General features: G+C 37.7%; 1 protein-coding gene across 1 annotated transcript in view; it reads right to left on the bottom strand.

Annotated features, from left to right (window-relative positions):
• Window positions 1-15,838, bottom strand: part of LOC583105 (cubilin) — a 49,173-nt gene extending 33,335 nt beyond the window's left edge. Inside the window, exons 1-4 of the mRNA XM_030994672.1 lie at window positions 15,644-15,838; window positions 14,712-14,756; window positions 12,843-13,051; window positions 11,777-11,844 (exon numbers count right to left, since the gene is read on the bottom strand). Coding sequence (XP_030850532.1) covers window positions 11,777-11,844; window positions 12,843-13,051; window positions 14,712-14,756; window positions 15,644-15,716 — 395 coding nt within the window. The 5' untranslated portion in view covers window positions 15,717-15,838. The remainder of the gene's footprint in view (window positions 1-11,776; window positions 11,845-12,842; window positions 13,052-14,711; window positions 14,757-15,643) is intronic.

Genomic DNA, 15,838 nt, shown 5'->3' with positions numbered 1-15,838 from the left:
ATCGCATGACCAGAACTCAACTTTAAATGTACTATGTTTCATTTGCAGGTCAACAAAATGAAAAGGTTACATTTCAAAGGCATTTGAAAGACAATACTTATTTAGAACTTCCCTCAAAACGAAAGGGTTTGAAAATAACGAACTTTAGTTGTCGAATATACATACATGATAGCAATCCCCTGAGTAATAGTCCCATGTACCGAATGGTCGTATATTTTGTGCTGCACAAAGATTCAATCCGTTTAATTTTGGCCATTATACATGGTGGGTTATTGATGTAGACAAATGCTTATGTACCTGTTACAGCTCATTTTTTTGCATGTGATTACCAAAGAAGAATGATGTCAGTCAGTCACTCAATAGTGTCTGACAGGGAAGTATAGACAGTACACAGTTTTCCTTGCATATTTTGAATACTAGGACACTGCTAACGTTTAAATTTCACAGATAGGACATACATGACATATTCATAATTCCTGCAAAGTTCTACATACAGTAATTTGATGTTGGCTGCAAAAGGGACATCGTATCTTTAAATGTCAAAACAGCGGGGGTGTTTATGCATTATGAACGGCATAAGCGCTATGAACTTAGCGAAGAGAAAATAATTTGACAAACAAGACGAATCAATCAGTAGAGATTTGATGGGAACCTCGAAGTACATGTCGCTTATTTAACCTCGATCACGGTAAAAATAATATCCGGCGGATTCAGGTCAGTTTGTGAACGGATAGCCGGCTCATGCACACCTTTGACACTTTGATCTAATTACCTTCTGCATTAACCGATTGAATGCCAACATGTCCAGGGGTATTTTGAATACTGGTCAATATGCAGTGTAATGTGAAGAATATAATAAAAGACTAAAAAGGTCTAACATGACAAAATAACTGACCATCTGAAACTTCCCACACTACACAGTGATGCAAATCGAATAATAGATTACCTCAATGGACAAACTATTATAGTTATGAATAAACTCGAAGACAATTCCCTCTTCCCTCTTCCTGATAGTCATCAGATGACCAGAACAGGGGGGGGGGGGGAGCTACAACTAACGAGATCCAGACTGGTTTTGTGGCAGAGTCAGCGGGGCGTCTTTCAAAGTGGGGACACATCAGCAAAACAGGGCACTTTCTGGGGAAGAAAGGGATAACCTAGAATGGGTCAACTTAAAGCGTAAAATTACAATATTTAGACATTGTATACACCCCTACAATGTAATGAAAACATTATCTGGGGATGATTTTCGTTTTAGCACCAACACTTGAGGGTGTGTGTGATAGGTTCACTGGACCGACTGGCCCCAGGAGACTGACATTGTCTTACTTGTATCTGTCCCTATGAATTTCTGTGATTTTACTCTTCTTTTTATCTGCTTAGGTTATGTGTTTCCCTGTTTCACCCTTCTGTTATTTCCTTATTTCTTGTATTCGCTTTTTTTGGTCCTCTTCTCAGATTCGTGATGTTCACCATTTAAAAAGAAATATGACTTTATCTTCTACTCCTATTTCTTATAGTTTGTCTGTCTCGTAGACCTTATAAATATGCTGGTATCAAAGGCTGTTGGTCCACTGGGATACTCCACCACCGATACATCACAAAATGACTTATGGCTATATATACGTTTCACGCATATCGATTTTTTATATTTTTATTATCAAGCCTTTGTTATGAGGAGCCTATTGAACTGAAAGACAAGGAATGGAATTGGTTTACTAAAATATTTAAATTTTGTGCATACCTTTTATACAAAGGTTGTTCTTGATAACCTGGAAGCTTGCCCAAGGCATGCTTGACATAACAACAAGTAACGTATGCAGACTGAATTCTAAGTATGATATTTTATTCATTAATAACAGTTCAATGGAGTAACTCGTCAATATAGGTACCCAAGAAATGAATCTCCATAAAGTTGAACTGTTAGAAAACCGGTATATTGATTTGGAGACTTTACTAACTAGGTTCGAGGTGGGCAATTTATGGTGAATGCTTTGTTTGGCAAGCACAAATAGAAGAATAAACGTCATGATGTGACAGACTAAAACCAAGTTGGCCATAGATCCTCACGGGGCAATGAAATGTTCTTTTATTTGGCAAAGATGAGGCTCGTGTGATACAAAACAGGGAAACCCTACTAAAACTTCTATTGATATTCCTGTTCCGAAATATTGTTGTCAAACACGATTCTATGCAGGTGGTGTATGATAACATTAGTATTAGAATTCAAGTGTAAAACCTTTCAAAGGATTATGTTCACTCTTAGCAAGAACTACCCCCATCTCCCCCTCTCTCTCTCTCTCTCTCCAGTGAGCCCCAGTTTACCCGTCTCACACTCTCTCTTCCTTCTACTCTACCTCACTCTCTCTCTCTCTCTCTTTCCCTCCCCTCCCCCTCTCTCTCTCTCTCTCTCTCTCTCTCTTTTCCTGTCTCTCTCTCTCTCTCTATCGATCTGGCTCCCGATCATTTCTCAAAGTTCTTTCTTTCTCAAATTTCGCATTAGATGGAACTGTTAAAGCCATTATATAGGCCTACCTGGAAACTGTCGTGTATCTGTTGATATATTTGATTCTGAGTTCAATAAGTCCTTTCCTTTAATACTTATAATGACTTGCATAACATTAAGACAATGATAACATTTTTTTTTTTTCAGTATAAAGCCTTTATTATGGTCTCGTATTTCATAAACATCTTATTATCAGTAGTCTAAAGTATATAGACGTGTAACATGTTAAGGCATTATAATGTCGGATAATCTTGTTTTTCATGTGATAGAAATCTAATACAACTGACGAATCACGCTTGTACTGTATATACATGTACACTCAAGTCAGGAGTATATTTTTTTTTTTTTTTTTTTTTTTTTTTTGGGGGGGGGGGCAGTGCACGGTGAACCCCTCCCCGATTCATTTCACTATCTATGTTGTCAGATTGATTAGAGGTAAAGAAGATGAACCCGTACAGTGCTTTCCTATAGAGCAATCACTCTCGTTCTTTATCGCACTTAAAGGTATTACAAAGTTTTGGTATGGGGTCATGAATTTGGTTCAAATGAACATATTGGAAGCATATGCGTTCCTACACTATCCATTGATCGTTGTCGCGGTTGAAATCGAGTCTAAAGTTATGAAATTATAAATAATAAACTCTTTATGTTGTATACCTCCCTCTCAAGGTCAAGATATTAATTTAGCTATGAAAGGATGTTTCTTGACTAAAATCGACCGATTAGCTATTCTCGTTTGGAAATTGTAAATAACAACTACATATTCTGAGATTTTCATGGTCGCAGCTACCATGGTACGGCCATAGGCGCTATCTGAAATGTATCAACATTTACCGGGAGCACCGGTAAATTTTTATATTCAATTTTTCTCGAAAACAGAAGTGTTTTGGGGGCTAATTTTTTTAGTTCTTATAATACATCCACAGGGGCATCCAAATATATCAAATTGTAAAGATTCACTTTCCACCCAATTTTCAAAATTTCCCAAAACTTTGTATTACCTTTAATGCTTGCAATTTTCAGTTCGTTATCAGATCTAATATACCAACAATGTTAGCATGGGATCGATGAGGAGACGATTAGAAGCCAAAGAAAGGATCGGCTTGGTGGAAGAGACATGCTTCAGGGGAGTTAGGAGGTAAGAAATCGCTGCCAGGTCCCTCAAATCCATTTGCTCCAGCTTTCAAACAGACGACCAACGTAGAGGGCACACCACCAATACATCTGTAAAGAGAAAAAGATTGTTAATAATGGTAGCTTGTGTTATTTCCTATTCAATCTCTATTTAACACCCGCTTGTGATAGACATCATTATTTCAGATATAAGCCCTTACATGGATAGACCTCTGTAGGCCTTTATAGAGCATTGCACTGGTCTTTGACAGTTCGATAGTGTCTTTTGGGCACCAATGTCTGATTACCATGGCAAGTATTCATTATCATTAACCAAATCTTATGAAACTATGAAGTATGAATAGTACATCTTTGTAATTTGAAACCGATACGAGTGTCACCTTGAAAGGCAGATAATTCATAAGTTATACATTAACAAGGATAGGCCTACGATAAACGCTCAAGCCAGTGACAAAAACAACGACAATAGGCCAATAACCATTGGCGCTATCAGTATTGAATACTGATAAGCACATGAACAATATACAATAGAAAAATATATAATCAAATAGATAATACACCGTAGCAAATGTACAATGACATAATCATATGGAAACACGGATATAAATGTAATTTTGATGTTCTTGAAAAAAAGTCTCAGAAAGATGAATTGAACTCGATGATAAATATTGGAGGGAGATGTATAATGTCATTCAATGAAAGTCCAAGAATCACTGGATCATTATGTCACAACAAACTGTTCTCATTTATGTCTCTGACTCTGTCAAGTGACATCTTAAACTGCAAAAATTGCGAAATTTTCGGTGGTATTACTGTTTGTACAATGCAAACATTTTACCCAAGACAATGAATGAAAAATAGAGACAAATGAGAATATAAAACTTACCTGCAATAGTCGTCTCGCCCATCATTATCCTCGTCTTTCATGTACCATGTATTGGAATAACCTGGATCAAACCATTCTTCTGAAGGGTTGGGTGAAGTATAGGCTAGTAAATCGTCTTCTTCAGATCCAGCGAGAAGACATGAAAAGAATGGCTTTCCATCGGTGCGCACGACCCTATACAAGAAGATTGAGTAAAAATAACATAACCCTTAAAGTTTAATAACCTAAGTGCACAAGACCCTACATGGATTCATGTACAAGAAATTGTTGCCCATTTCTACGCATGCCTGTGAATCAATGAGGAAGATAACAGGAGTAATGGTGTACAGCATGTGTCATTGTATGTAATGCTGATCGGATATCGAAGCTTAGAAAATCAAGTTGAATTCAATTAGATCTGGATTGACAAAGCCACAGTCTATTCCAACAACCCTATATATAATGCAACCGGCAAAAATAATTGAAAGGGCGAGACAAATAATAATCACTGATTATGACTTACCTGCAGAAATCGTCGGGGGCGCCCTGGCCCTGTACATCGACCCACCCACGGAACATCTGCACCATTCCCCGGTCTGTGATGGCGTAGGAGCGGCGGAGAAGCTCACCCGTTGTACCATTCGTTACTTTCTGCTGTATGGGAACTACTACAGATGGTTTATATGGGACCGGTGTTGTAGCCTTGAAGGTAGGGGTAGTGGTTCCCTCGTTTGGCAGCCCAGTGGTCGTAGTATTTGAAACACCTAAAAGACAATGATATGAAAACATGTTGTGAGTCGAGTAGGAAATGGACATTTGTCGACGGAAAAGGGGCCCTCATCAGATGTTGATAGGGGCATTTATGTGAATAAAAAAGGGGAACTTGTATTAAAGGAAAATGTGCATTATTTAAAAGAAAATGGACACCGAGATCAGATTTTAAAAGGGCATTTATCGGAGGTGAAGGAGGCACTTATCTGAAGTGAAAATGAGTAACTTCTCGTACCTGAAAAGAGTCATTAACCAGAGAGAGAGAGGGGGGGGGCACTTATGAGAAGGGGGTAGGGGCCCTTTTTTAATTGGGCACTTATCATTAGGAAAAGGGGCACTTATTAGAAAGGGAAAAGGGCACATGTGAAAATATAAGGTGCGCTTATCCGAGTTAAAAAGGGTGTAGTTATAAAAGGGCAAGGGGCACTTCTTACAAAGGAAAAGAGGCACTTGTCAAAGTAAAAGAGGCACGTATCTCTCAGATTTAAATAGGACAATTATCAGAGATGAAGGGGGCACTTATCAGAAGTGAAAAGAGGCACTTATTGCAAAGGAAAATGGGAACTTGTCGAAGGAAAAGGGGCGCTTGTCAAATTAAAAGGGGCACTATTGCTATGTAGAAAAAGGGGCACTTCTTAAAAAGTCAAAGGGGCAATTTTCCTATGTAAAAAGGAGCACTTTTCGGGTGCTTGAAAAAGTGGGGGAGCACTGTCCCCACCCCCCCCCCCCCCTTCCCCGGAGGACCGCCTCTGAGTGCAATATGCGGCCCGTCTTTCTGCGTATCAAACGAAATAACTTCACTATCCAGAGCAACTTGTAAAAGTCTGTAGCTTCTGTAATAGTGGAGATAGGTAGGGCGAAAGAAAGGCGTCAAAAACGGTGGCGCACGAGTGATTTCATAGAACGAAGAACACAGTATCCTTGATGGGATGCTAGAGACTACGCCTACGAAATTCGAACTAAATTTGGATAGATTGTGGGACCTAAAAGGCTCGCAAGCACTGCAGTAAATGAAGAACACGTGATGGCACGTGCTGTGGCACTAACAGCCGCCCGCCCATACTAACATATTATACAGAGTAAAACATGGCGTCTAATATGGCCCTCTTGACAGATTTTGAAAAAAAAACGCCTTCGAGGTGCTCTGCGTATTGTGATTCTGACTATCACTGCAGAATTTCAAGCAAAAAAAAAAAAAAAGACGGAAAGAGGGCGAAAAGCAGTCTGAAAAAGACATCATAGCCGATAGGTGTTATAACTGGGCTGAAACTCAGCGGAATTCGTATAGTGACCCTTGTTCAAACGCGATTTACTGCTATCTGCCTCAAAGTACATTTGAGAGATTGTATAGTTATTTGTCTGCAGTTCAAATTTTGTATTAAAGATAATACAAAGTCTTGGTATGGGTCATGAATGTGGTTCAAATAAACATATCGGAAGCATATGCGATTCTATTCAATGATCTTGTGTGTGGTTGAAAACGAGTTTAAAGTAGTGAGATTGTAAATAACAAACTCTTTATGTTGTATAGCACCCTCTAAATACTGATATTACTTTAGCTTCAAAACAATATTTATTGACTACAATCGACCAATTTGTTATTCCCGTTTGGAAATTATATATCAGAACAGCATATTCTGAGATTTTCATGGTCGCAGCTACATTGGAATGGCCTTAGGAGCTTTTTGAAATATTCGAAATTTACCAGGATCACCGGTAAATTTTAGATTATTCAATTCTCGAAAGCAAAGGTGTTTTAGGGGCTAACTTTTCTAGTGCTTATAATTCATCCACAGGGGCATCCATATATGTCAACATTTTAAAGAATTGCTATCCATCCAATTTTCAAAATTTCCCAAAACTTTGCATTACCTTAAAAGGGATCCGGTGACTTTGTCTCAGATTCTGAAATAAAATTTTGGATTTAGCTCATGATGCAATGATAATTATAAACCTTTAGGTCAGTCAGGAACCCCATGACTTTTACAAGCCGATCGCTTGTCTGATTATCAAAATATTTATGATTGGAATTACAAATTGTGAAAAACGTTCGCCTGACGGTTTTCATAACACTACAGTCTAATGGGGAAAACGAGTATGGTAAAACCGGTCACTCAAAGATTTTTACTTTTTTGAGGCACTTCTTGATCATTTTGAAGCGCAATTTTTTAGGGCTTCAATATTACACCATATCACAGACACTGATAACACGTAGGACCGTGTATCTCAGATTTAACTTTGTTAAACGATCCCTTTAATACGACTCAGTTCTACGGGAAATTCTACAACAATTGTTTTTGTCTTCAAAGTTTAATGACCAGAGTGCTGGGAGAGGTTTGTGTCAGACTAGAACATGTGCTATTTTCTGGCATATCTTACTTATTTTAAATGAATGGCCCCCTTGTGATGCTGTGGTCTAGATAAACGTAGATAAAAAAAAATATAAAAAATAAATAAATAAAAAAAATTTAAAAAAATTAATCAATAAACTAACCTGGTTCGCAGTCTGCTGTGGCGTTAGCCATAAAACCACGAGCCGTGGACGATGTTTCTAATGATGTAAACCGAATATAAGCGTACGTCGAATAGTATTCTGGTTGCACGAGGATAGGATGGTTGAGGGGAACGCCCACTCCTGAAAATGTTTCTTTGATTGCACTACCAAAAGTTCTGGGTGTAGTACCCATAATAACCTAAAGATGATTCACAAATTAAAGACAATATAGTTATCAATTTCTGGAATGGGGTCTAGTTGATGCTTCTATTATGAGTAGTCGATAAGATCATGGACATGATAAGACGTACTTTCATCCACACCCACACCCGCCCACAGGCACACAAGCTTGGGGAAAAAGCAAGTTTACGTAACTTTTCAAAGATTGTTTGAGATGTTAAATATTGAACAACCTACCAATTCCGAAGAGCACTGTTTAGTATGTCATCCCGCAAACACACATACATACTCACACACACACACACATATACACACACGCGCGCCCACACGCACACGCATATTTCTCTATTTTTCTCATTCTAATTCTATCCCTCTGCGCCTTAGAATAGTTTACTAGATCGATGGCGCATAATAAATGCTGTATTATTATTATTACATGCACACAGACATCCTTTTGTTTACACACACGCACCACCCGGGCGGCGATTCTGGGGGGGGGGGGGGACACGTCCCCCCTCATTTTTGTAGGGTTATCGTTCCCCCCCCCCCCCTCCCTCAGAATTTGATAAAATGCAAACAAAAAATGTATAGCAAATACTAATTAAAGACTGCAACACATTTTTAGGCTCTGGAGGGCCCAAGAGGGCAGCGTTTAGACAAATAATAATGAAAAAAATTCTCTCTCGGTAGCTACGCTCCCTCGTATAATATCCTTAAAAATATTCAAGTACATACCAAGAAAATTGAAGTATGAACAAATTATATTGCTTGTTTTTATACTATAGTTTTGCTAAGGAATGTGATTTGTTAATGCAACTTAACTTCAAAAGCATGTGAGGGGATAGTCACTTCCGTCAACTTCACCCTCTCATTCACTATGCACCCTCGCACTTGCGTACTGATGTGGGGGGGGGGGCAAATCCCTCCCAATGAAATTCAAGCGTGTTTTATTTCTAAGACGATACCAGTGATTTACAAATGTTGATAAAATGGCATGATTTTCCCCTAAGCTTCCAGGGGCTCTGCCCCCTGGACCCCACCAAGGGCACTAAGGCGGTCCCCTGGTTGGTCATCTGACCGTAATTAGATGCCTTAAAAGCCTGAGCTTCCAGGGGATCTGCCCCCCCCCCCTGAACCCCACCAAGGAGCGCTATGGCGGCCCCTAGATGTTCATCTGATCGTATTTTAATGCCTAAAATCCCTGAGCTTCTGGGGGCCCTGCCCCCTGGACCCCACTCCTGTTAGTGACCTGCATTCCAGTGGAGGTATCAAAATATGCTCATCTTACCGTAATTAAATGCCTAAAACCCCTGAGCTCCATGAGGCTCCGCTCCTTGACACCCGCCGAGGCTTTGCCCCTGGACCCCACGCCAATTTATGCTCCACTTTGCTTTGCCTTGCTCTATCTGATCGAAAATACGTTAGCCCGCCCCCCCCCCCACCCCTCCCCCCACTTTGAAAAACGTTCCGATGGCCTGCGTAACATCTAAGAGTGGTGGTGATGCGAATTTTTTTCTGCCCCCCCCCTCCCCCAAACATGTTTTGCTCATTACGCCACTGCTCCCTCGTCCCTCGCATTTTGGTCAAGAAAATAAATCGCCGCCCCTGCGCACCACACACACACCCCATGCCCCACCCTCTGAGAATAAACAGGTTGAATGATCATATACTCATCCTTTTCTCCATCGGAACTACATATGAACATATAGATCAAAATTATCAATCCTTTACAGTACTTTACTTACCCGTAGGACGAATGTTGAACCAGAGTGCTCTGATGATACATTGTTTTGGTTGTCATCATAATTGTTTTTCATCAATCACGATTTTCTAAATTTCTAGAATTCCTAGTAAAGATTCTAAAATCTGTTTTAACGACATACGTTTAATACAAAGTTAGAAATTAACGAAGAGCTCTCCTTTAGTTCCCAGTTGATTTGGATTTCTCTCCATCATTGCATATTACTCTGATAAGTACAAGACAATTCTGTATTATCGAAAGTAATCATTAAATGTGATCTAGAAGACAGTTGGTATAATGCAGATCAAATGCTATAAGGTATTACCTGATCATTATCTTGTTCAGTTTCAAAGTCTAAGAAGGTGACATAGATTCTACATTCTCGTGGGTCTGGTAGCTGAAAGCCCCATGTTAATGTTATATTTGGAGGATAGTTGTTTGGATAGTTCGGTGAAGCGATCTGATACGTCTCTCCATCCAATGCCTGAAATCCAGAACCTAGTAAATCATTAATGATAATAATGATAATAATAGCAACAATGATAATAAGTTGTTCCTTTTAAAACGCTCATGTCTGTCAAAACAACTTTACATTCCAGAGTGTATAGTTATCTGTATTACTTTGCATTTTATCAAACTTTTAATTTTAGGGTTAGAATAATCATCTATAAACTTATGCAGGTATTGCTCAACATATTACATAGTTTGATGTGATTTCTTTAAGGAGTTTGTTGCTTTAAGATTATGTATCTTGCAATGATTTCTGCAAAGACAGTGAGGGATTCTATTGTATTGGTTGTTACGTTTACAGGGGCGTGCAGACTACCCTTTGTGCGGCTTAAATAGGCCAATGCCGATAAGCATGAAAACAAGTATATTTCAATAACTTACCTACCGTGTCGACTGATGTACTATCTACGAAACAAAGGAAAATATAGTATTAGAAATTTAGGTGTTTAGTAGCATTGAACTCGGCCTTATAACTAAAATATTGCATCAATCAATGCGTAGATTTAAAATAGAAAAATGAATAATGATTGAAAGGAGGAGCCTTGTAGATCAATGTTAATGTCGTTAAAAATGATTAATCTTGAACCCCGGTATGACATTGCAGTTTGGGCGGAAATGAGTTTGCATCCGATGTGAGTCTGTCATGAAGACTGTTTGTTTGAACCATTAAGATAACAAGCTTAGGAATATTTTCTAAAATACTACTTCGTTTCATGAAACCGTCATAAGTAAAACTACGCCGACATCCTATTGAAACATGTGTTATATTTAAGACACGCATCTCAGTTAGTTGCCGGCGAACTTGGAATCATGACGGTTTCAAGAAACGCTCCCCAGTCAATTAAAAATGACAAATCCCAATATACAGTGCGTCCCCCAAAATAAATCGAAACCGAGAATTATCGATGTTTTATCATAACTTGATCACAATTATAATTGATAAATGACACATATTTGTAAAGCTTAGATCCTCCTCTTTCATTTGATACTACTCATATAATGAAATTTTCTCGTTGAAATTCAGATACCGTCCGCCAAATGACTTTTTGGTTTCCTCTCTTCAAATAGATTTTAATCCCCAATGCGTGAAATGTGTATCATATGAGTTGCATCAAATGAAAGAGGAGGATCTAAGCCTTACAAATATGTGTCATTTATTAATTATAATTGTAACTTTAATAGTTATGATAAAACATCGATAGTTATCGGTTTCGTTTTTTCTGGGACGTACTGTACATGTCACATAAAGCTACTAATTAGGGGTTTCCAACATGTATTTCTTATATTTGTTTTAAATGCTTATAATTCATTTGTAATGTTTTGTTGGAAACATGAATAAATTTGAAATCTTGAAAATCTAGGTATTTCCCCCCGTTTCCGTTCCTCTCCTTTTTTTTTCTTCTTTTCTTCCCTTGTCTTCCTTTTCGCAGATCAAAGGAAGTGGAGGGTTGGGGGTAGTGACCCCGTTACCCTTCCATTTAGCGGCGCTATTGGAGCAGTATGTTACCTTGACTGCATTTAGGTGTTATGTTGGCTCTGAATCCGAGTTTTTCTTGTCTTTTTGATGTACTAAACCTGATCCATACTGCAGAGAAATTCATCCTGATCTGAGATGGTGCGGCGTAACCAGATAAAGCCCATGTCTATAACATCAGGAACAACAGGAAATAACATATCTGTTATACCATGATATTATAGTGATTGCAGAATCGCAGTTGAAGTGACCCGGCTATTAGTTAACGTGAGATTTGTCCGTAACGGTTAACTGCTTTATTCAATAACATCAATAACCCATTACTCGTAAGGGCCAAATTTAAACTGATTGTGCAGCACAAAACTTACGACCATTCGGTTAACGGGTCTGAAATCAGAATATTTCTTGGGTCGAGTGATTGCCAGCAATCACTTAAGGCGATTCGACAACTAATAATCGTTATTTTCCCACTAAAAAGCCATATCCAAGCCCTTTCGTTTTGAGGGAAGTTCTAAATTAGTATTGTCTTTCAAATGCCGTTGGAATGACAAAAGCAGAAAATAAATAAAACAAATGGCTGAAATCGAAATCGGGAAAGAACGACGAAGAGAGACAGAGACAGTTCTTTGTTCTTGTTAAAATGTTGTAAGGGAGATCTCGAGTTAAAAACAAGGTTGAATTGCGCTGTCTTATCAAATAAATATATGCATATTTATGTGAAAATGAAAACAAGGCTTATGCTATGCTTGACAAAATTAATCGCAAGAATAAAAGTTACAAACTTTACCTTAAAAAAAAAGAATTATCAGAGTGACAGAGTCTATTATGCAATATGTTTTATATCCTCTCCCAGCAAATAGTCCTAAAGACCAAATCATCCACCCATTGAGTTTATACATGTGTTATGTCTCGTTCGAGGCAGATTTGTCGCAGTGACGATTGTCGAATTCGATGTCTAGTTGTTATTATGTTCTATTATTATTAAAAATGTTATTTCAAATATTATCATTGTTACCATCATCATCATCATCATCATCATTATCAAATCTGCATTACTGTTACTAGGTTTACTATTATTTTCGTTATATATATATATATATATATATATATATCTAGAGTATAGATGGTTGCACGGACAATTTTGAATACAATAGTTATGATTCTTACCGGAGAATCTGATTTCTTCGTTCCATTTCCAATGAACAGATAATCCATATAAGTCTCTGTGATGAAGTACTCGAATACGATGAGAACATCACATGATTCAGGGACCTTCACTCTCCACAATATATCCTGATCACCAGCATACTTACCCCAAAGGTCAGAGGTCGATTCGATGGTGAAAGATTCCCCTTCACCGAGCTTTACTCGGCCACCTAGAAACATGTTTAATCATGGAAACTTATCTCAATGTATTTTGATTTGCGCTTTTTTATTCCGCATGTGAGTTCAGTTTGTATTTTGGTGATGATGGTAATGATGATGATAAAATAGAAATATGTGTACATGCATATAAGAGCAACCGTAACAACGATAAAAATAATCAATATGATGATGATGATAATGGCTCTAGTAATAATGATAATAAAAATAATAGTAGTAATAGGCCCATAGGTTAATGATAATAATGGTAATAATATTACAAATATCAATATTGATGATGATAAAGATAATGATAATAATATCAATAACATTTATAAAGCACTTAATATGAATGTTTCTAAGAGCTGTAATATTGTTACCCTAAATAGCCGAGCTACCTTGACAAGGCACTCTGACTCTCGTAGAATTTCCTCCTACCGGGAACCCATAAGAAAAAGCAAAAAGTAGACTATTCCAGATTTTACCACCAGCGTATCTAAAACAATTCTTAAAGTATTCACAAGAGTAGACTGTGGAAAAACAACATTCAACGTATTAACAAGTCTACTACCGTGTGAGTCAACAACAAAGTTTACACCTAGAAAATTGCTAATTATTTTAAAGATCATATATGAACAGTAAATTAATATACATCTAATAAATGTGTTTTGTCCCAAATCTTTTGGTACCATTTTTGTGTGGTATTTGTTCACGCTTGGATGAAGAGAAGGCATTGTTTGCGAGAGTGCAAAAATCGACTTGCGCCAAAGTTATGCCTATACAGTAGGTATTATGTTGGGATTAGCGGAGTGAGAGAACGAATTGAATGTATCAAATGAAATGCGTTGCATATGCTTTTTGTAGAAGCAAAGTCACTCACACAAACAAACACGCGCACAAATGTTCGTTGATATTTGATATTTGATATGTGTGGCATGATTAATTTTGTTAGGGATGTTATTTGGATCTGCAAAGACCGAATTAATACCCAAATCCTAGTTGTTTTATTTAAATATCACATAAGCAACTTTGGCGCAAGTCGATTTTTGCACTCTCGCAAACAATGCCCCCTGTTCATCCAAGCGTAAACACATACGACACAAAATTACACTAAATGATTCGGGATAAAACACTCTTTCATAAGATGTAAAATAATTTACTGTTCATAAATGATTTTTATAACAATTAGCAATTTTCTAGGTGTAATTTTTTTTTGGACTCACACTGTAGTGTTAAAACCACCTCATTGCACAATCGGACCAGGGCTTTTCAATGAACACAGTTGTACATATACTACATGCTAAAAATAGTCACGTCTAGTGAAAATGGATTGCAATTTTAATGCTTTTTTATTATGTATATTCAAGCTATTTACATCATAATCAAATTCCTACAACAATAGGTGCAGCTCTTTTCTGTAGTCTTAACAGAATATTTATGTTTAGTACAGAACAGTTCCCACACACGGAACAAGAATACTCAAATATTGGATGTATGGTACATTTTGATATTTTATTCAAAATAATAGAACTTATAAATTTACTGAGCTTTCTTCAAACATATCCGGAAAGGCTTGTTCCGAGGTACCTGTAATGCTCTTTACCTACTCGACCTCTAAAGTTTGAAAAGCTTAGCATAAAAGGAAGCACTATCAAATGAAATGAAAGTCGTTACCTGTCTGACTTCCGGCAATCGCAGCCTTGGTTACAGACGTTAGTCCTAAACATAGAGGTGATTTAGATATTAACAATGGATGATAGAAAGTATATTTATCGAAATAGACATGTATGTAATAGAAACAGAAATAAAGGAGTAATTTATAGGCCTCCTGATCAGTCTGTGCAATAATGTTTAGATATAGCCAAACTGGTTCAACCTTTCGCAAAATAAACACAAATACCACATCATGTCATGAAGCTAATGAATTGTTAAATCTGCTGGTAACCTTTTCTATGTATCCACTCATTAATTACACTACTTGGATGACCGTTCATTGTGTTTCTTTATTAGATTATGTTATTACTAATGAATCTCAGATTTGTTTTCCTGTATTTAGTGTTTTTCATCATAAGATCAAGGAAAAGGGGGGAGGGTAGTGAGCACTAATTTATTATTTTTTGTTTTGGTCCGGGGGGGGGGGGCACATGCCCCCTGTGCCCCCCCCCCCCCCTGGATCCGCCACTAGACTGCTCTTTTTAATTTCACCTTTAAAATAGTGGAAACCAACAATTAATGTCAATCACAGCAGTAGAATTTGTATTCCAAAAAATGATGGTTAGTCACTTACATCACAGTAACGTTACACATTCTTTTTTAAAGAATAAATTTGCCTTACCTGTTATTTGGGATATTTAAACACTTTCGCAACAACCACATCAGAAACAATATGATAACAATATTAACAATCTCTCTCTTTCTCTCTTTTTCTCTCCCTATATCTCTCTCTTTCTCTCTGTTTCAATATCTATCTATCTCTCTTTTCTCTCTCTCTCTCTCTCTCTCCCTCTCTCGTTTAATCTCTCTCTCTTTCCCTGTCTTTCTTTCTCTCTCTCTCTCTCTCTCTTTCTCCTTGGCTCTCTTTTTTATAGTTGATATAGAAGTCTTACCTGCCACCATGATGATCATTGCCCATAGCATGATGATAGAGATCCGCTTCACCAGACGGTTCAGTCTGTCCATGGTCAATGAGTTTCTCAATCACAATAACATGCAAACCTCGTCCAGATACGACTCCTTAACTATTAGTCTCAGCTTCGAGCTCCGTTACTTATCGTTCTCATGTGCTATGTTACAAACTTAGT

The sequence above is a fragment of the Strongylocentrotus purpuratus genome, unplaced genomic scaffold (assembly GCF_000002235.5).
Source record: "Strongylocentrotus purpuratus isolate Spur 01 unplaced genomic scaffold, Spur_5.0 spur5_contig_851, whole genome shotgun sequence".
NCBI classification, from domain to species: domain Eukaryota; kingdom Metazoa; phylum Echinodermata; class Echinoidea; order Camarodonta; family Strongylocentrotidae; genus Strongylocentrotus; species Strongylocentrotus purpuratus.
The sequence above is the reverse complement of the archived record's forward strand: the minus strand, read 5'-3'. Positions and strand labels throughout refer to the sequence as shown.